Here is a 19,823-nt window from a genome sequence, read left to right as displayed (position 1 = left end):
ATCCCCAATACAGCAATAGCTTTTTAAATAATAGAATTTTGTTGTGGATATTTATTGATATATGTTTCCCATATATATTTTTTCTGGATGGCATTATTTATACATTATACAGTCATTAAAACTGTTTACTGCAGGTGTAACCATAGCATCCAGATTTCCCTTTGCTTATGGGGTAATAACTCTTTAAATACAAGTGATAGTGATCAATAGTTATCAGAAGATTGAAAGATAAATGAAGAGTTGTCTGCACTTAAATTATTTTCCATGAATATGCATGGTAAAGTTAAAAGAAAAATGGATTAATTTTCTTATTGTGATTGTGCAGAACATCCATAAAGTAATTTTTCTAAATTGTTGTGGTTTGCACATGCATAGCAACTACTACTAGGTTCATGCACTATGCTAAGCCCAAATGAGACAATCCATGTTAAAGCTTACCACATTGCATAAACATAGTTATAGTTACATATTGAAAAAAATGGCACTTCTGTCTATAAACCAGTAAAATGTAGTTTGCTTTCAGTTACAATGAAAAAAACAATGCATTTGCCCTTTTCTGAATTATATTTTGAAAAAAATAAGTAGTTAATGGAGCAAGTAAAAAGCACAGTAAGTGGAACATGAAAACAGTTCCTTTCACAGTACATAAGCAATTGCTCATATTTTCCAAACGTACTTTGACTATTACATGTACTTTGTATTTTGAAATGTCATATCTTTTACTAAATAACAATTACTGCTATTCATAAATGAGTTCATTTCTACTGCCCAAGGTATTTTCATATCAAAGTTACAATTTTGGGTTATATTATTAGGCTTAATCAGTCATATTAGCCACATGGAATTGAAGGTGCCTCTGTTCTGTGGATTTTATCTTTTTATAAATTAAATAGAGCAATTTCCTTGCCAAGTGATTCTTTGGGATGTAAAATAGAAGTTATAATTGATACTTCTCCTTAAGTGATAGTCCCTTATTGCAGGCACCCATCTTCCTGTACTTCTATTTTTTCTCCCCCTTTTTCTTTTTGATTTTCCAAACCAGTAAGGAAACGGGGCTTTAAATATCTTTACATGCAACACTGGAGATAATAATCCAATGTCTTAAAAGTGGATATGCCACTTTTTAAGTCATTTATATATTGCCTGCTCCAATGTTCTAAGTGGCTTCAGAGAATTCATAGATGAAGTGAAATGTTGGGCACAGTATTGTACCCTATAGGAGTTTGCTTGGCCTGAAAGATATGCCATGTTATTTTCCAATTTCTTCAGTACTATGATTTATTAAATACAGATTTTGGTGGTCTGCATGAAGCAATCCTAGTATGTCTAAACAGCAGTGAAACAATAGGCATGCTGGCTAGAGTATATTAGTAACTGAAATAGTATGTTCCATCTTTACTTCTGCCACTTTTTTGTGGTGAACTTGAAAATGAAGATACAGGTGATACCAAGGAATGAGATAACATGGGGCAAGGGCTTTTAGACAGAAATGTACTTTAAAACGGGTCCCCAACCCCCTATCCCACAGATTGCTACTAGTTCATGACCCTTTCGCAACTGGACCACGAAACCAGACAGGTTGGAGATCGTTGCTTTAAAATATGGATTCTATTCACTTCAATCATAGAAATGGTATCATGAGCAAGGAAAACCTTACCTCCCTCTGAGCAGATGAAGAGGAATCCACTGAGTGCTAACATCTAATGGGATTTGCCCTTTCAAAGCACTGTTATTTGAAAACATAAACCACATAACTCTCATCAGCAACAGCAATTCAATTTGAAAAGATGAAAATGAAGCCTATATTGCTTCGAAATCATTGTGGTCTTTCACCGTGTGCTTCATGGGTGGGGGGGGGGAATCATGGCTGCATGAATGAGAAAACAGAATAAAAGGGGAGGATAAGATACTGACGTGTAGCCCCTTACTATCATCCAAAGGAACCTCCAAATTAATAATTTTTACCTTAAACTGATTTCTAGGCTGCCCCTGTTTGTTGCTTAATTTTTTTCTGTACTGTCTTCTCAAGACCAAATCATCATTTGGGGCATTGAGCTGTTTCTTCCCTGCCAGTTTTGGAATTAACAAATAAAAGATGTATAGTATGGCTCAGAAAGCAGATGTGAGTTCATTCCCAAACCCAATGTGACTTGTTGCCAAATTGCAATTTCCAAGATTCCTTACAATATCATAGGTCTACTGGAAGGTCCATTCAAAAACTTCTGAAGGACCATACAATAGCAATATCAGATCCTACTGCTGTATAGAATCATGCTTGATTGGAAAAATAGCAACTAATTTCTAATTTATTAAAGGGAAAAGGGAAATGATAACTTGATTCAGAGTACCTCATTCTCTGGTTCTACTCATTTTCACTAATAGAAAAGTTTTCTGCAGTCATCTTGGCTAATGTATGTACTTTAGAAGGCACTGCTGACAATCTATTTATTTTCCATTTCAACGCAATGTACATCCGTTTTTTTAAATCTTTCAAGCACTAAATCTTTGTTATGGACAATACATAATCAGAAAAGCACTTTCACATTTCTGTACTTGCAAGGCAATAAACAATATGATTTAGAAAAGCCTTTTCACGTGTTGGCTTTGCTGCATCATCATAACAGCCTGCCTTAAACAGGTTCTTATGGGACAAAATCTTTAAGCAAATAGTAGATTGCCTACAAATAAACATTTCTTCACTCTTTAGAATATATGGATGCTTTAACTCACAACCAGTATCTAAAAGGATCTTACCATACTGAATCGTAAACTTTCCTTAAAAATATTTCTCACTTTAAACAAGCTATATACATATATATCTAAATGTCAACGCTGCTTCCAAATACTAGAAAGGCAGAAATTTCACATTGTGACAAATAATCTGCACTTAGCCCATCCCTCCTCCTTTCAGTGAACTTCACCCAAATGAAGATTGAGTGAAACTATTGCTTTCAAAATCTGTTATATCTATGTGACTTTCTGCTAGTCTGGTGAGTAAGCATTAGGTGGAGAATCTGCTTGCCCTACAGGGGTTTGAGAAGAGGCATCATCCAATTCTTCAAAATAGATAAAATTCTTATTTGATGGAGAAAAAAGGAGCAAGGAAATAGTATCCTTTTCTCTTAACTAAAACATCAATCTTTTAAAAGAAGCACTTCCAAAAGCAACAAGAACAGGTTCAGTCTCCTTCCCTAGCAAATGTTACAGCTTCAAGCTACCCTAGGTAGGTAGCTAACTAGCTTCTAAGCCTTGTTTTCTGCATTGCGTATTTGTACTGATAGATGAATTTTCAATAGTGGCCCAAACAAAATGCCTGGGTTTTTCCCCCATGAACTGACCAGAGCTGGTATAATAGCCTTAGAATTTCTCTTAATTTGTAAAACCTTAAGAGATCATCTTCAGCATCATTAACATGTAAGAGTTCCACTACAGTTTCCTACAACTGTACTCAATAGCTTAACAGGGACTTACAATAGTATGAGGGTAGATAATTGGGTCAAAGAAGAATCTTGATTTTCTACAAAACTAAATTGTGAGTAGAGTGGAAGGAAAGTTTTAGTTCTGCCATTCCCTGTTTCCTTCCAACCCTTCCCCCTCCCATAACCTGGATGCAACACTCAAAATATGGCACAAATCATCCTTTAATACAGCCAGCCTGGCTGCATGTGTCCGTAGGGGCTGGGACCGGTTCCTTTGGTGTACCCAGAATTGTGCAAATAATGTCCCACATCCCAGGCCCCCAATATATCAACAGCCTGGAAGCATGAACAAGAGCAGGACCCAAAGCCACCTCAGTTAGTCTCATAGGAGGAGAGCAGAGCAGCATCCACTGGCTCCATGCAAGAAGGACATGTGAATGATCGCATCAGCCAGTCATCAATGCAGTTTACATGGTAGATGTGTAGACAAGGCAGGAATCGGATGGGATCTCCATATACAAAATCCAGCATACAGATTACACACCTAGAGAAGTAAAAAGAGAAACTGAATGCTAATACAAAGGTTGCAAGATGGTTCCCCAGCCATCTTGCTTCTATTTCCTACCCAATTTGCTGCTTGGTAAATTTCAATACAACTGTAAAAGACTAGTTGCTATATTGTTTTGCCTTACACTTAACTTTAAAGTATAATATCAACCTCCTGCACTGAATTTAATTTATGATATTTGAAAGTTCTCCTGTATTATTTTTTCCAAGTGGAAATTTGCAAGAACTATGCTGCTTTCTTCCATGTATAAGCAACATGTTCTAGACTGACAAAAATTACACATAAATAATGAAGATTTTTAACGTTATTAGGGTTCCTGATTTCTAGTTTACTCTGTTAGCCAGGAGATCAGAATATCACTGGTTTAATCTACTCCCATCCCATTCTCCATATCAGTGTCATAATAACCACAAAGAACCACAAATGTCCTATCCAAAACAGCAATTAACACTGTTGATGCAGGTATCACTCAACTCTGGCTTAAATGCCAGAGCAATATACTCTAGCTTACTAGATGATGGATTGTTTAACTTGTCTCTCCAGAATTCCTAATCTATAGGAAGCAAATTGATTATTAATCTTCCTTACTAGTAAAATATGTTTAAGATATATTTTTAGTGCCCTTTCCTGCACACAGCTACATTTTTTGTGTTGCTGTCCGAGTTTGGTTGTTTACTTCCAAATATTTCACTACCCCACTAGGTAAAATCATCAGTGCTAGGAGTGTAGGGTTTGCCTTATTTATGTGCAATAGCTTGCCCTGCCAGTGTTAGTGGAGGTGTGGTTTTCTCCTTGGTAGTTCCTCAATTAGGGTATTATTTTCTGCTTGTTTGTCTGGTGTTAATCTCTGCTTATTTGGGTATTGGTTGCTGAAAAGGATGTGCTCTAGTCTTTTTGTTTCCTTTTTAATGCCTCTTTGGATTGGTGGGTAAAAGTGGTTTATCCCTACATGTCTACTTATGGCTGAATACCAAGGCTCCAGAAATTTATCAGAATACCAAGCTTCCAGGAATTCCTTAGAGTTTTTGATCTAGAACAGAGGTCCCCAACCTTTGGGGCACCTGGGACTGGTTCCACGGAGAGAGCTTTTTCTGTGAATGGGGCTTTGCTTGTTTGTGTGGACTGGTTGCTGGCATGCCATGGCCCGGTACTGGTCCATGGACCGGGGGTTGGGGACCCCTGATCTAGAATGCTCAGTTTCTCAATTGAAGCTATGGCTGAGTTTGGTAATGTGTTGTGAGATTAAGGATTTTTCACTGTCTTCTGACTGCTCTAGTTGGTATTCACAGATGTGCTCTGTTAGTCTTTTGCCTGTCTGTCCTACCTATCATCATACACCCGCCAACACTGGCAGGGCTGCTACTATATATGAACAGATGTAAACCTCAGTCTCACTAGGACTGATGTTACCTAGTCAGGTAATGAAATGTCTGCAAGAAAGCTGAGAGATCACCAAGGATTCAACAGTTCAACAAAGAGGCACATTTTTTTTTCTATTGATGTTTTGTGTTGGTTAGTCCTCTAGGAATGGAAAGGTCTGGGGCAAAAAAAAACAGGTAGTTTTTTTATGCCTGGTGAAATTTGGAACTGACTTTAGGCATGTAACAGGAACCCAGTTTCAGCACACTTTGAATTAACAGAGTATATGCAGAACCTCTCTCGGCCCTCTTTGTATGAATTTCTATACTTCTATGATTTGTGTTGCTACTACAACTATTTTACATCACCTATTAAAAGCATACCAAATCAGTTGACAGATTTAATCGTAACTGGATTCCCTTTAAATTTCTTGATGCAAAATTGTAGCCAGTCTGTGACTAGGTAGTCAACTTCAAATGCTAGCATGTTTTCAAGAGATGTCATATGCAATCATTACTAATCCCCTTTTGGGTGGAGATCTGTATCTCCTGGGCCAGAATGGAATAAAAATTACCCAATACCTTGTGTATATTCACCTTGAATATCACTCTGGATAGTTTTCTGTCAATATCAATCAAACATAGATAGCCTTTTTGATCATGAAACCAGTAGGACACTGATCCTCTGCTCCATTTTCTGAAAATTGGGAAGAACATTTCACTTGTGTGTTGTTATGAACAGGTCACCTAAAGGGGATCTTCATGTAAACTGTAGTAAAATATCTCAGTATAGGATCCACTTCCCTTAATTCAAGCGCTGATGAATTGGTTTTACTGTTTAGTAATCTCTACTGATATGGAACATAGATATATATTTGTTGACATCATTACAGTAGCTGTACATCTTCCTCTGAAACCCCATGATTTCTATCCATCCTACCTGATTATATAGGCTTTGCTCAGAACACTATCCATATGACACAATTTACCTAGTGTGAAAATGCCTTCAGAGGCATTCCTACAATCTTAATCCATTTGTTAGTAGACCATACTAAACTATGATCGGGCCATAATTCCTGCATTAACTTATTTGGGAGTTAGGCTCCCCACCTCATTAGGATAGTTTCTGTTGATGATTTGATCAGAAAGCCAAATGGCTTTCCCTCTGCCAATTTATGATTAGCCACCAATGCAATGATTGGGTTACCTTGCTTGGCATTGTCTTGTGCAGATGGGACTGTGTCTAGGCTGGAAGGAACTACTGGAGTGATCTGGAATGGAATTGGGCCTATGGTACTGAATCAAGAGTTTATTATCCTTGTAATCTTGCCAGCATCCTGAGAGTTGCCCTTTTACAGGTTAGCCCTTACACCAGTGGTTCTCAACCTGTGGGTCGGGACCCCATTTGGGGTCGAACGACCATTTCACGGGGGTCGCCAAACAAGGCTATCCGCCATTTTTTCCCCCTTTTCTTTGGCCACGCCCCTGGCACCCGGTGATGTATAAGTGGTTGGGGGTCACCACAACATGGGGAACTGTATTATGGGGTCGTGGCATTAGAAAGGTTGAGAACCACTGCCTTACACTTTTCAAGCCTTGAGGGTGTTCTCCTGAGACAAGTATTTTCTCTCCCTCCTGCTGATTGTGATCTGCTTTAATAATATAAATGAGCTCTTAGTGGTTCTCAACCTTCCTAATGCCACGACCCTTTAATACAGTTCCTCATGTTGTGGTGACCCCCAACCATAAAATTATTTCCGTTGTTACTTCATAACTGTAATTTTGCTACTGTTTTGAATCATAATGTAAATATCTGATATGCAGGGTGTATTTTCATTGTTACGAATTGAACATAATTAAAGCATAGTGATTAATCACAAAAACAATATAGCAATGCTGGCTGGAAAAGCTTACTCTTCCTTGCTCAAAAATGCTGGGAGGGAGGGAAGGGGAAGGAAGGAAGGAAGATTGAAGGGGAAAGGAAGGAGATGGAGAAGGAAGGAGATTGAAGGGGAAAGGAAGGAAGGAAGGAGAAAGAGATTGAAGGGGAAGGGATGGAGATGGAGAGGGAAGGAAGTGAAGGGGAAAGGAAGGAGATGAAGAAGAAAGGAGACTGAATGGGGAAGGAAGGAAGGAAGGAAGGAAGGAAGGAAGGAAGGAAGGAAGGAAGGAAGGAAGGAAGGAAGGAAGGAAGGAAGGAAGGAAGGAAGGAGAGAGATTGAAGGGGAAGGGATGGAGATGGAAGGAAGGAAGGAAGATTGAAGGGGGAAGGAAGGAAGGAAGGAAGGAAGGAAGGAAGGAAGGAAGGAAGGAAGGAACGAAGGAGAGATTGAAGGGGAAGGGAAGGAGATGGAAGGAAGGAAGCAAGGATGGATCTTTGGAGAGGCATGTTTTCCCAGATGGTGATGAACTGCAACTCCCAGCATTCCCCACTCTTCCAGTGCTTTTTAGGGCTGCTGGGGATGGTAGTCTGGAGCTCCCCATCCTCATCCTGGCACCTCTTCCCCTCTCCCACCTGCCCCCCCGGGATCTGCCCGCCCCTCTAGCCTCCTGAGCGCCATTGCAGCGGCGGGATCATGGAAGCCCCTTTCCACGCCGCGCAGCCCTTCATCGCCACGACCCTTCCCCGACTCGTCACATGTGAGAGGGGCGCAGCTGGAGCGCCAGCTCCCGCTTGTAAGGTGCCGCTTCTCCCCTCCTGGCCCATCCGGCTGGCCTTCGACGCACATGCTGGCATCGCTCTCTTCCCCGCCGCCTGGCTGCTTCCGAGGCCAGGAGGCTGGCGAGCCGGGAAGGAGTCGCTCCTGCCCGCTAGCCCCAGGGCTGCGCCGGGCGCCAGAGGGCCGAGGTGGCCTCCAACGGTGAAAGAGGTGGGCCGGGCAGCACGGGGGAAGCTCCGGCGTGGCATGGACGGTGGCCGGGCGCAGAGCGCGGCCAGGCAACCAGGAGGCATGGGGTAACCAGGCAGCAGCGGCGGAGCAGCCCAGCGGCAGCCCAGACCCAGCTCAGCTTGGCCACCCACGCAGCTGAGCCGGTCCGGGGCGGCGTCAGGGGCACGTGTCCCCCATGAGCATTGCCCGACTTCCAACAGTCAGCTGGGAGTCAGGTCAGCGTCCGGACGTCGGTGGGGAACTGGCAGGGCCACTACACACCGCCCGGCTCCCGACAGCCAGCTGAGAGTCGGCCCGGCATGTGCACGTCAGCTGGGAGTCAGCCCAGCCTCCGCTTGTCAGCCAGGCTCCTGGGAATCAGCTGGAAGTTAGCCCAGCTTCTGGCAAGCAGCTGGGAGTCAGCATGGCTGCCACGGGATGGCACTGCGGCGGTAGGAGCAGGCACTGTTGGAGGAAAAGGGCATCCTGGAGGTGGAGGAGCCGGCGGAGGAGGAAGGTGGCGGCAGCCGGATAGAAGAGCGGTGTCTGGGTTCCTAAGACCATCGGAAATATGTGTTTCCCAATGTTCTTAGGCGACCCCTGTGAAAGCATCGTTTGACCCCCAAAAAGGTCGCGACCCACAGGTTGAGAACCGCTGTCTTAGAGAAATTCACCATGAAATCATGCTCATGATTTCAAAGCATCAATATCAGGCTGTTAATTGGTTTCTCTACAGAAGGTACTCTGATAAACAATTCATTCTAAGATAAAATGATGGACCATCATTGCCATCTCTCTAGTACAGGGGTGTCAAACTCAATTTCATTGAGGGCCGCATCAGCATTGCGGTTGCCCTGGGGGGGGGGTGGCCAAGGTGGGTGCAGCCTACTGGTGGCCATAGAGTGGATGTGGCCTACTGGGTGGGCATGGCCATCTCTACATCGTTCACGTCAAGGGTGCCTATGGGGGCCTGGGCAGGAGTGGGACAGATCTGAGGGTTTCTGGCAGAAGGGGGTGGGACCGGGGTAAGCGCCAAGGCATGGTCCATTTCTTCATTCCTCATAAAGGGTGACACCTCCCCAGCATACACCCAGGGGCTGGTTCCTCGCTGTTTCCAGATGGCCTTGTGGAGCTAAGACTGAATGCGTTTCAGTATAGATGTAATGTAAAACTGTACATTGGCTCCCGGCCGGCCTGGGCCAGGCCAAGGCAGTGGGGGCCATTCCCTCACTGTTTCCAGGATGGCTTCGTGGGCCACATTAAACCACTTTGCGGACCGCATCCGGCCCCCGGGCCTTGTGTTTAACATAGCTGCTCTAGTAAATACTCTGGATACTAAGGCCAGTCCAAAGACTAGTGCTTTGAACTTGAATTTGTTCTTCCTGTATACAGTCTGAGGCATTTCCAATGAGACAGCCTGACTGGGAAGTGTAAATAATGCTACAACAGGTTCTTGTATATTAGGAAATATTCTAATGTAAGATAACAAACAATTAGGGCTGGCAACTCAGGCATTAAATGAGTGAAACCACAACTATGCTTATGACATTGGTTCAGCTTTCCTTTGTTTTACAGACCCACAAAGGTTGTAAATGTGAGGATTGGTCATTACTTTTTCATAATTGTGTAACCATGAATGAGGCAGTCACTAAGTGAGAACTACTTGCTTTGCCTATGCTATGAGCATCATCTTCAGCAACTAAGAACAAAACCTGTTGCTTTATAGATAATCTTCACTGAATAGCCACTTATTTAGTGAGTGTTCAAAATTATGACTTTGCTGAACAAATGGAGCCTCATAATTGCAGCCATTGCAGTGTCCCCCTGGTCATGTGATCACAATTCATGCAAAGTCAATGGGAAAGTTGGCAAGAGATGTTCCCATGACCACGGGATGCTGTGACTATGCAGGATTTGCTTGACAGCGGCAACTGGGATTGGCGCAACTGTTGTTAAGTCACATGAAGTCATGCCTTATGATGTCATTTGGCAATGTCCAATCCCAGTCCCTATTGTCATAGTTAATATATTCTAGCTTTAAAAAAACATACCTTACTGTATACTCATATCTAAGAAATCAAAGCTAATGTATGTATAAAAGTAGTAATGACTTTTTTTCCCACTTCAAATATACCATCATCAAATTTTCCTTCACGTTCTCAGTAATACTGAGATTCTGAAACAAATACTGTTCTGCAAAAAAGCACAGTTCAAATTTCTGGATCATTTTGACTGTCCATGATGAGAATTATACTCCAACAAATTTAACAGAGAAAGTTCAGAAACATGCAGCTCATTACAGGTAGTTGTCACTTACCTTACCTACCTTGTTTAGTCAACATTCAAAAGTATAATGATGTAAAAAACAGCTTTTTGATCAATCCTTGTATTTATGACTGTCATAATGTCCCATGGTGACATGATCACTATGGGGACACTTTCTCATCGGCATGCATTATTGACCATTACAATGTACCGTGATCACATGATCAGCATTCACTTGCTTCACAACTGGCTTCTCACAAATAGAGTTAATGGAGAATACGGAGGTAAAATTGAAGTTGTGGTCATGTGATAGTAATAGTAGTAAAGTTGGAAGGGACCTTGGAGGTCATCTAGTCCAACCCCCTGCTCAGGGGGTTGCTTAAGACTGGGTTGATTTGCTTAATGACCAAATGAAAAGTAATGTAAGCCCATTGCAACTGCTTGCAACTGCAAGCTTACTTATGAAGTTGCCACTCCCAATTGTGATCACTAATTGAGAATTACCTGTAATTAATAGTTTATTAAGAGTTTAGCATAAGACCTCTAATAAAGCACTGCTGTGTTGATGACTTTGGGAATAGATTCAAGAGACTTAAGTACAATGTCTGGAAAGATGCACAACGCATCATATCCTCTGTTATCTAGCAGAATGCCTATGTTAAGTACAGTTTTTCTTTAGGGCAGCAGTAATGTTTTCTTAAAAAAACAAAGGAGGAAAAGTTTGTAAGCTGCCCAAAGTTGCTTTGGTTGAGATGAACAGCTATATAAATATTGTAAATAAATTGTTGCATTTTGGAGAGCCATTTCTGCGTAAAGTCAATAAATTCTAAAGGATATTTTTGCATTCATTAGCAGTTAATCACTATAATACTTTCAAGGTTTGTTCTGACTTTACAAGGTACATTTAAAGCATTGTGCATGGAAACATACTCTTTGATTTTCTTTTCTGATGGCTCTGAGCCTGGATCAAATATTCCTTTAGGAAGGTGCTGAATTAGTCCAATCCTTTGAGCTATCCGGATTTGCTCCTCTTCTGTTAGTTGTGTGGCAAGACGTGCCTGGCTAGGCGTTGGATGATACACTGGAATTGCAGTGTGATCCTAGAAAGTCAGACAACAGTGTGGCTGAACATTTACTATTCTCATAAGTAACGTTACATGGATTCATAATTACACATCATAATACAAGCAACAATTCCCATTTCTCTCAGATTGCTAGAAAATTTAAAATACTCACTCCTTTAACATGCGCCCACTCTAACAAATGAAAACAATCCAGAGAAATCCTACACTGACACATACAGCTATTTATTGTTTTGACACAAGAGGACTGGACTGTAAGATAATATTGTGGTATGCCAGATGGGCTAAAATAAGTTTTCTAATGAGCGTCTGAAGCTTTTCTACAGGATCAGTCAGCTGTTTCAAATGTCACAGAAGCTCCTTTTTTTCTACAGTACACACATCCGTTATGAACCATGCAAACCATTAATTCACCACTAATGAGTGGATCCCCTACTTGTTTTCTAGTCTTGCATTTAGAGCAAACATTTTGATTTTATTAGCATACAAAGATAATTTCCCAATTTCTTTCCAGTATTAATAAGTGCATTTCTCCTGAATCACTTTATTTTGAACTTATGAGGCAAATTAGGTAACAAACATGCACAGAATTTTCTGTATCGTACACAGAAATCCTAAGTAGCACTGCTCCATTCAGAATTTCAGGAGGATCCAAGAATTACAATGCTGGTTGAAGTCAACATTCAGCTTAATTTTGTAATTTGTCCAATAATTACTAATTAAAATTTACACAGTAAGAATATCAGAAGCAACTATACACTAGCAGTCAACATGTGGTACATGTAACTTGATGTCTTCTCAACATATGGGAACATAGCTTCCACAAATACTAGTCAGCATGGCTTGGGGAATAATGGGAGACATAGCCTAATAATTATGGAAGGTAACAAGCTGGAAAAGGCTGACATACACAACCGCTGCATTTGAACCCCTGGGATCATAAAATGTTATTTATTTTTTAAAAAAGCAATCTATGCTGTACAATTATGCAATAATGAATTCCATACAGCTGGCTTGTTTTTGGTCTTTTTAAACATCAGTCTTTATTAATCTCTGCCTATTTATTTCAGCTGAATGTTGAATTGTCCTTGTAAAATCCTTACTCACATGTACAGTCTCTTTTTAAACATCCACCATAAACAATGTAAAGGGAGTTATCGCTTTATTCCATTCCCTGCTACTTACTGCACAAATTGTTCATACCTTGGTTAAAGAGGATAGTTAGTTTTTGGCATAAGATGTTATATGAACATGACCCATAATTAAATGAATGATTCAGTGTATTGTATGAATCTAGTCAATTGAGTAAGCTGTGAATCAGATAACCATGAATTAACATGTACTGTAACCCAGTACATTGTAGGGGGCCACAATATCATCGCAGTAGGTCTGTGAAAGCTTGAAGAAATGTTATGATTTAAATCTTAAGTCTTGGTGGTCCATGGTCATGGTCTGTGGCCACAAAAGGTATTTAAAAGGAGTCTGTGGTGAAGAAAAGGTTGAGAGAACCAGTATTGTAGCCAATTTCAGTCAAGTCTGTAGTAACACAAAAAACTATTCTCTATTTCTCAGTCTTCCCTGTCTTTTCTTCTTCTATAAAACAGCAACTCCCCTTTGGAAAAAAAGTAGCCTGCACGTGCAACAGCTTGTGAAAAGGTAAAAGAAAAATGTAATTGCTCTAAAATCTCTTGTGTTTTCATACACAAGTAATAGAAATCAGAGGCAGCTGAGACAACTATTCAAAGAGTGACACCAATCAATGTATGCTAGGTAATCTCTGAACAGATATAGTGGGACATGAAATCTAAAGGATTTGTTTTCTAACCATTCACAAAGAACAGGGTATGCATATTTAACAAAAATAGGCTGGAAGCATAACACATGCTTCAGATCTTTATTTGCTTTAGCAAACAATCCCTGATAGCGTTTTTGTAGCATGGTTACATTCCAGTTTCCGTCTATCCAATTTAACTTGCAATTCAAATTTGATAAGAGATCCTCATCAAAAGCTCTTGGGTAAATTTAGAAATAATGAGATGAGGACTTCCTAACGGCGAGGACAATTAACCAGAAGTCTTCAGAAGTTCTAAGTGCTTCATCACTGGAGGTTTTTAAGAAAAGACTGGACAGCCACCTGTCTGAAATGGTATAGGGCAGGGGTGTCAAACTGCCGGCCCATGGGCCGGTTGCATCATGCAGAGGCTGAGCCAGTCCCACCTCCAGCAATGCAGCAATGTGGCAAGTTTTACACCTGTGGTATAGGGCAGTGATGGCAAACCTTTTAGAGACTGAGTACCCAAAAACTGGCCCTGCCACAGCTCCACCCCGTCCCGCCCCCACCCCACCTGCCTGCGGGGCCACTCACCACCTCCAGGGCCCGCCGCAGATCACTCAGGTAACCCAGCAGCGTCATGGCGGCCACGCCCTCTGCCCGCGCTCAGCATCAACTGTGCGATGGGGCGTGAGGCTAGAGTCTTGTCTACGCTGCCTGGCGGCCATGTCTTTGGCTGCGCTGCTCCACGTGGGCCATGCTTGGGGGTGACTCTCCTCCAGGGAGGCTGCTGGTGAGGAGGGGATCGCGGGGGGAGGCAAGGCTGGGGCAACGGCATGTGTGCCCACAGAGAGGGCTCCCAGTGCCACCTCTGGCACCCGTGCCATAGGTTCGCCACCACTGGTATAGGGTCTCCTGCTTGAGCAAGGGGTTAGGCTAGAAGAGCTCCAAGGTCCCTTCCAGCTCTTTTCTTATTTATTGACTTCCAAAGGGCAGAAATAAAAAAGTAGATCCCTCAAGGTCCTGATAGTTTTAAACTTGTCCATAAATGATCATTATTTAGAGGAGAGGAAATGATGCAGAAATATTCAGGGCAATAAAAACTAAAAGGGAAGAAGTCCAGAAGAACCTTTTTAAATGGAGTGATTGGGCAGCAAAATGACTAATGTAGTTCACAATTTATCTAAGTATAAATTAATGAACGTTAGGGCAAAAAAATCTAACTGCATATATATGCAGTGCAGGTTGTGATATCTGTAATTAGAAAGAAATGGACAGTTGTCGACTAGTGTTGATTCAGGGTTTGAAGCTATGAAGGTTAAAATTTAGTGCTAGAGATCATTATGGAATGGACTGAAAATAAAACTGCCAACATTGTAATACCTGTTTCTGTTTATTTCTGGCATACCATGAAGAGTTCTGTCTGACATTTTGAGATGTACAGTATATAATAAAACTAGAAAAAATACATAGTGTAGGTAGGGCTTGACTTACAACCACAACTGAGACCAGAATACCAGGCACAATTCATTATGGCAATAAGTTGAAGCACCCACATAACCAGATTTGATTTTATAAATATTTTGTGGTGGTGGTTAAGTGAACAGAGTGGCAGTAAGTGCACTTGTTTTGCAAAAACTGCCAGAAACCAGGAATAATTGCAAATCATAGTCATATGACCACAGGCAAGCCTGTGTAATGTGGTCATGTGACCATAGGGCTGTGGTGGGACGGCACATTTTACAACAGCCAGAAGTGCTTTATGGGCCACAAGGCACCCACTCCAGGCCCATCATAATTTCAAATAGTTATTAAGCGTCCAATTGTAAGTTGAGGATTACCTGTAGTCAGAAACTGTTCGCTGGGGGACATTGGGACAGTCATTCTCAACTCAACTTACCTCACAGGATTGTGGCTATAGAGAATAATACCGTAGGAGGCTGGAGCCTTATATACGCTATCCCGAGCTAGTATATGAAAGGCAATGTAGCAATGAAATTAATTTTATAAAATGAGGGGTTCTAACATCTTCCTTGCAAAAAACAAAAAGCTAGAACTTTAGGGAGCAACTGAGCACATGACTGAAGAAAATAAAACCACAAATGGTAAACAGAAAAACAGAGATTTTTGTCCATTTTTCAAGGTAGCACCATTTGGGAGTGTCTATGGAGATTCTCAGTCATCCAGGTCATAGTTATCCCAAAGATGCTTTTTTTCAAGAGGCAACTGGATTTTCTTGTTTTTTCTTTGAAGGTGTTTCATTTCTCATCCAAGAAGCTTCTTCAGCTCTGAATTGGATGAGAAGTGAAACGTCTTCAAAGAAAAAACAAGAAAGTCCAGTTGCCTTGTGAAAAAAGCATCTTTGAGACACCATTTAGGAGTTATCCAATGCTGCTGACATGAAAGAGATGTAGACAGAAAAAAACAAATATTTCATATAATATATAATTTGTAGAAGGTGACACAACCACTAGCTTGGGTACTTTTTAAAGGGGATTGATTCATGAAGGAGTTTTTATGAAAATTCAACATTGGGGCAGAGGCATCATGCCTCCAAATACCATGTATAAGGGAATAATGGTGACAGAAAGGTATATCTTAATTTGAATGAAATGACCTAATCTATTCCCATTCTTTCTCATACCCTGGATACCTACATCTCCACATATAATTTTAAGTAAAAAGCTTTCCCTCCATAGATGAAAAAGATTAAATACTTTCACTCAACAAGACAGTAAAGTTAATGGAGTTGTTCCTTTACTTCCCTTCTTCCTCCAAGGCAGATTTTTTATGGTGTTTTATACTTCCACAATATCCCATATACAGCCAGCATGTTGAGTATTTTATGCTGATTATGAGTTGTTTCAGTGCAGACCATTTGATATGTTAACCTAGGTTTGCGAGCAATATATATTGATGCAGTTGCAGTCACGCCTCTCACTTTCATACTTTACATTTTAAACTGTAAAGAGCTTAGTTTTTTAGAGCTGAGTCTCCCAGCGCTAAAGAAAAGTCATGAACCAAACTGTTCATGGATTAAGAGACATTTGATTTTTGGTTTCTCCTACAGAATGTACCCACAGGCACATTTGTTGTCTTTCTTCCTGTCTCATTCATGATGTTACAGGAAATCCAATAACAGCTTTTTTGGGTAACTTTTCTGTGTTTTGTCTGCAGAAAGTCTGTCGTCCAGCTTGTGGTTGTTCCAAAAGTGCTTTTTCAAAAGACAACTGGACTTTGTTTTTCCTTGAAGATGTTTTGCTTCTCATCCAAAACTGAATAGAACTGAAGAAGCTTCTTGGATGAGAAGGGAAACATGTTCAAGGAAAAACAAAGTCCAGTTGCCTTTTGAAAAAGCACCTTTGGATTTCCTGTGTTTTCTACTTCCTTTTTTCCTTATACATACAATATATTAAAAAATAAAAGACAAAATGATTGCACAATTCCTTTGCTTCATAGTACTAGGTAGACTTTGTCTGGAAGTCCCCACTGCAAACCCATTACATTCTCTAATAAATTACCCCAACAACTTTCCATTTCCCATTTCTTGTAGTAAGTTACTGTTTTTTCATAGCTGAATGATAGTTCCTAGTTCTTTATTTAGACTATTGACCATGACTTAGCTTAATTCCATTAATTTATGTTTCATAGGATTTCTTTTTCTGATCGGGAAGAGTAATTACAAGAGTCCAAATATAGACTGGCCTATACCCACAGCAGCCCAAATGTTAACAAGGCAATAGTCTTCTCTTCAACCAAGGGAGCTACCACATTGATGGTTTGTAGCATAAAAACAGTATTGTGCAGGTGATATTTTATATTTTTGTCCTTAAAAGGTATTCCATAATAAGGGGGAAAAACAGGAAGTAATGAGAAAACACAGGAAGGTTACAACAAGCAGACGTCATTTTCTGGAGTCTAAATTTTCAGAAACAAGGTAGAACAACAACTGCATAAGAAAAACCTCCTCTAGAGCCACCCGAAGTTTAAAACCATGTTTCCAAGCCATGGTCAATACTTTGCAACAAAGCCGGTCCTCACTAAATGAATTCATCCTTGTAGCATCTGCGGAATAAACAGAGGGTCAACACTGCAGCAACACCTGTCCTTATGTCCTACGGTCTAGTTGAAGTGTGGACCGAGTCAAGTTCTCCATCATGGCTCCGGCCACCCCCAGTCCATCTCGCGTTACTTGCCCCCGAGTCGCGACTTTCCCGAATGTTACCCGAATTCCTCCCTCTCGTCTGCACGCCAGCCCCTCGCGGGCTACTCAAAGCTGACCACAACTGGCGAGAGCATGGGAGCATCATCAGCCCCAGGGCTTCGTGGCTCCCTTCCCCACCCCACGCGGTACCTGGTCGGGAGGCGGCGGGGCAGGAAGGGGGGGTGGGTCTCCAGGCCCAAGACTCGCCCCATCGCCGGTAGAATCGTTGAGTAGCGACAGATCATCAGCTGCCTGCGAGGAGAGGCAACCCCCCATGCCCGCCCGCTCCGGGCCACTGCCGGGACCGGCCCGGCTAACCTCCGTCTACCAGCTCTAGAGGGAGGGGGGAGTGGCGGCAGGGGAAGGGGGCCTCGCTTAGCATGACGGGAATTGTAGTTCTCAGCTCCGGGAGTCTGCGCTTGCGCAATACCAAAGAACTCGTTCTCTCGAGGGTGGAGAGTGAGACGGAAGATAGGCGTAGTACTATTCTGTACTTCGCTTACAGCCTCCTTTCCTTTCAAGCGAATGCTGAATAAGACAGGGACCGCTGTACAGTAAATAAACTGGTCTTACTGTATGGTGTTAAAATATGTAGCTTTATGCAGTAGTAGTAATAAAGCTACTAAACAGCCTCCATCTCTCTGATTTTTGAGATGTATTACAATATCAAATCAACAGTGGCAATTGCATTATAATTTTTTGCTACCTAAAAGCATTTTCATTTCTGAGATTTAAATAATGCTTCTAATGAGTAACATTTTATCTGGTGGTTGACTAAGAAACTGTAGAGCATCTTCATACATTCCTCAGACACATGTGAAACCATCAATTTGGGCAAATCTCTTGCATGAATTGTTTTCCTGTTTTCTATAACTCTCCTGTCATCCAACACACAACTACTTTGCGATCTTGGTATTGGCTGAGCTTGGTTTTCTTGTGAATGGTTCATAAAGAATCTCTATAACATTGTCAATGCTTTGATGCAAGAAGTTTTTGTTGGTATTTTATGAGGGGAGGGTTCTACCTGTCTATTTAAATTAAGGTGACCAACCGTCCTCCTTTAGAAAGGACAATCCTCCTTTTGTAAGTTCCGTCCTCCCTCAAAAAGTGTCCTCCTTCATGTCCTCATTTTCGATATTTGAAGACTAATCTGCAGGGCTTTTTTTTCCCTCATAGAACGCTCAGAACGGCATTCCGGAACCTTTTTTTTTTTCAACTTTTGCATGAGCTGTGCTACTCCCACTATTGGCTTTCGAAAGCCAATAGGAATTGCTGCTGAGCGCGCCAAAACACCGGGCTGGCAAACTTTGCACATGCCAGTTGTCTGTATTATTGTTGCATTGAATAAAATGTTTCTTTTATTTACGATATTTTTTTCTTCAATTTATTTGTATCCTCCTTTTCATTGTAAAAATGTTGGTCACCTTATTTAAATAATTACATTATTGTAGGTTTTAACATTAAGATTCTTTAAAAAAGAAAGGCTATATCCTTCATTGTGCATTTCTCTCCTATAAATTTTGTGTTCTTCTCTTAGATTGGGCAAGGCTTCTGCCGCCTGAAAGAAGCCATATGGATCTGATATTATTTCATATATACCAAAGAGGAGGGGAACAGTATGCACTCTACCTGTTTAATGTAACTTTAATGAACTTGGAAAAATTCTGAAGATATTTGTATTGACTTTTGGACCAAAACTTTCTGGCCCAATTTTTTTTCATATCTTACGTTCTCATTTTGTAGAATTCTGTTCTTTGAAAATAAAATATGATTTAAACTTTTACGTATAAGTTTATTTCTTAAGGAAGCAAGGGCAAATAGTCAAGATTACTAGGCACAATTAAAATGTTAACTACTAAAAAAGCTGATACACTTTTGCTTTGTAATTTTTAAAGCTCCATCTGTTAATCACAGCACAGGTAATACACTTCTAATGTAAACAGGATGTAATCTAGGTTACATATGAATATTCTCCAAATTTTATAATTTCAGGTATTTGGCTCCCAGTCCTATGAGAAGACAGTACTTATATCAGCATTTGTGCATTTCCTGAATTTGTGCAACAGATTAGATTAAAATTAGATTGCTTTGAATGTGTTGTGTGAACCCATGAAACTAAAGCAATTTGTCATTGTGTAATTACAATCACTATTTTTAAAGTGTTCTATCCCTGAGTCATTAACAGAATAAAAATATTTAAACATGAATCACTATCTGTTCACATAGTTTAAATCTATAGTTGCAACAAGTCACAATACAGTAATTGGTTAAAACAATTTGTAGCAA

At 40.9% G+C, this 19,823-nt stretch overlaps 1 protein-coding gene across 2 annotated transcripts; it reads right to left on the bottom strand.

The window, feature by feature from the left end:
• Nucleotides 1-549: 549 nt before the first annotated feature.
• LOC120307910 (RING finger protein 11-like) lies at nucleotides 550-17,910 on the bottom strand. Of its 2 annotated transcripts, XM_039343172.1 has the most exons (4): nucleotides 17,688-17,910; nucleotides 11,411-11,580; nucleotides 5,943-6,042; nucleotides 3,832-3,963 (listed from the first exon to the last, which is right to left on the bottom strand). In XM_039343172.1, the coding sequence occupies exons 1-4, from the start codon at nucleotides 17,811-17,813 to the stop codon at nucleotides 3,877-3,879; spliced, it is 483 nt and encodes a 160-aa protein (XP_039199106.1). In that variant the 5' UTR covers nucleotides 17,814-17,910; the 3' UTR covers nucleotides 3,832-3,876. The 2 variants fall into 2 exon arrangements, with proteins under 2 accessions (XP_039199115.1, XP_039199106.1); XM_039343181.1 differs by lacking the exon at nucleotides 5,943-6,042 and having other exon boundaries at nucleotides 550-3,963; nucleotides 17,688-17,901.
• Nucleotides 17,911-19,823: the final 1,913 nt, after the last annotated feature.

The sequence above is a fragment of the Crotalus tigris genome, unplaced genomic scaffold (assembly GCF_016545835.1).
Source record: "Crotalus tigris isolate CLP2741 ecotype Arizona unplaced genomic scaffold, ASM1654583v1 scf7180000017551.9496454, whole genome shotgun sequence".
Classification (NCBI taxonomy): domain Eukaryota; kingdom Metazoa; phylum Chordata; class Lepidosauria; order Squamata; family Viperidae; genus Crotalus; species Crotalus tigris.
Note: the sequence above shows the minus strand (reverse complement) of the source record. Positions and strands in the feature narration are given on the sequence as shown.

Excerpts from the sequence above, each read along its gene's own strand:
- LOC120307910 (XM_039343172.1), bottom strand. The coding sequence starts at position 17,813 with ATGGGGGGTTGCCTCTCCTCGCAGGCAGCTGATGATCTGTCGCTACTC. Across the intron at positions 6,043-11,410 it reads TCAGAAAAGAAAATCAAAGA|AAAATGGAGCAGAGGATCAG; the intron begins GTATGTTTCCAT and ends CCCAATTTTCAG. Across the intron at positions 3,964-5,942 it reads TATCCAGAGTGATATTCAAG|GTGTGTAATCTGTATGCTGG; the intron begins GTGAATATACAC and ends TTACTTCTCTAG.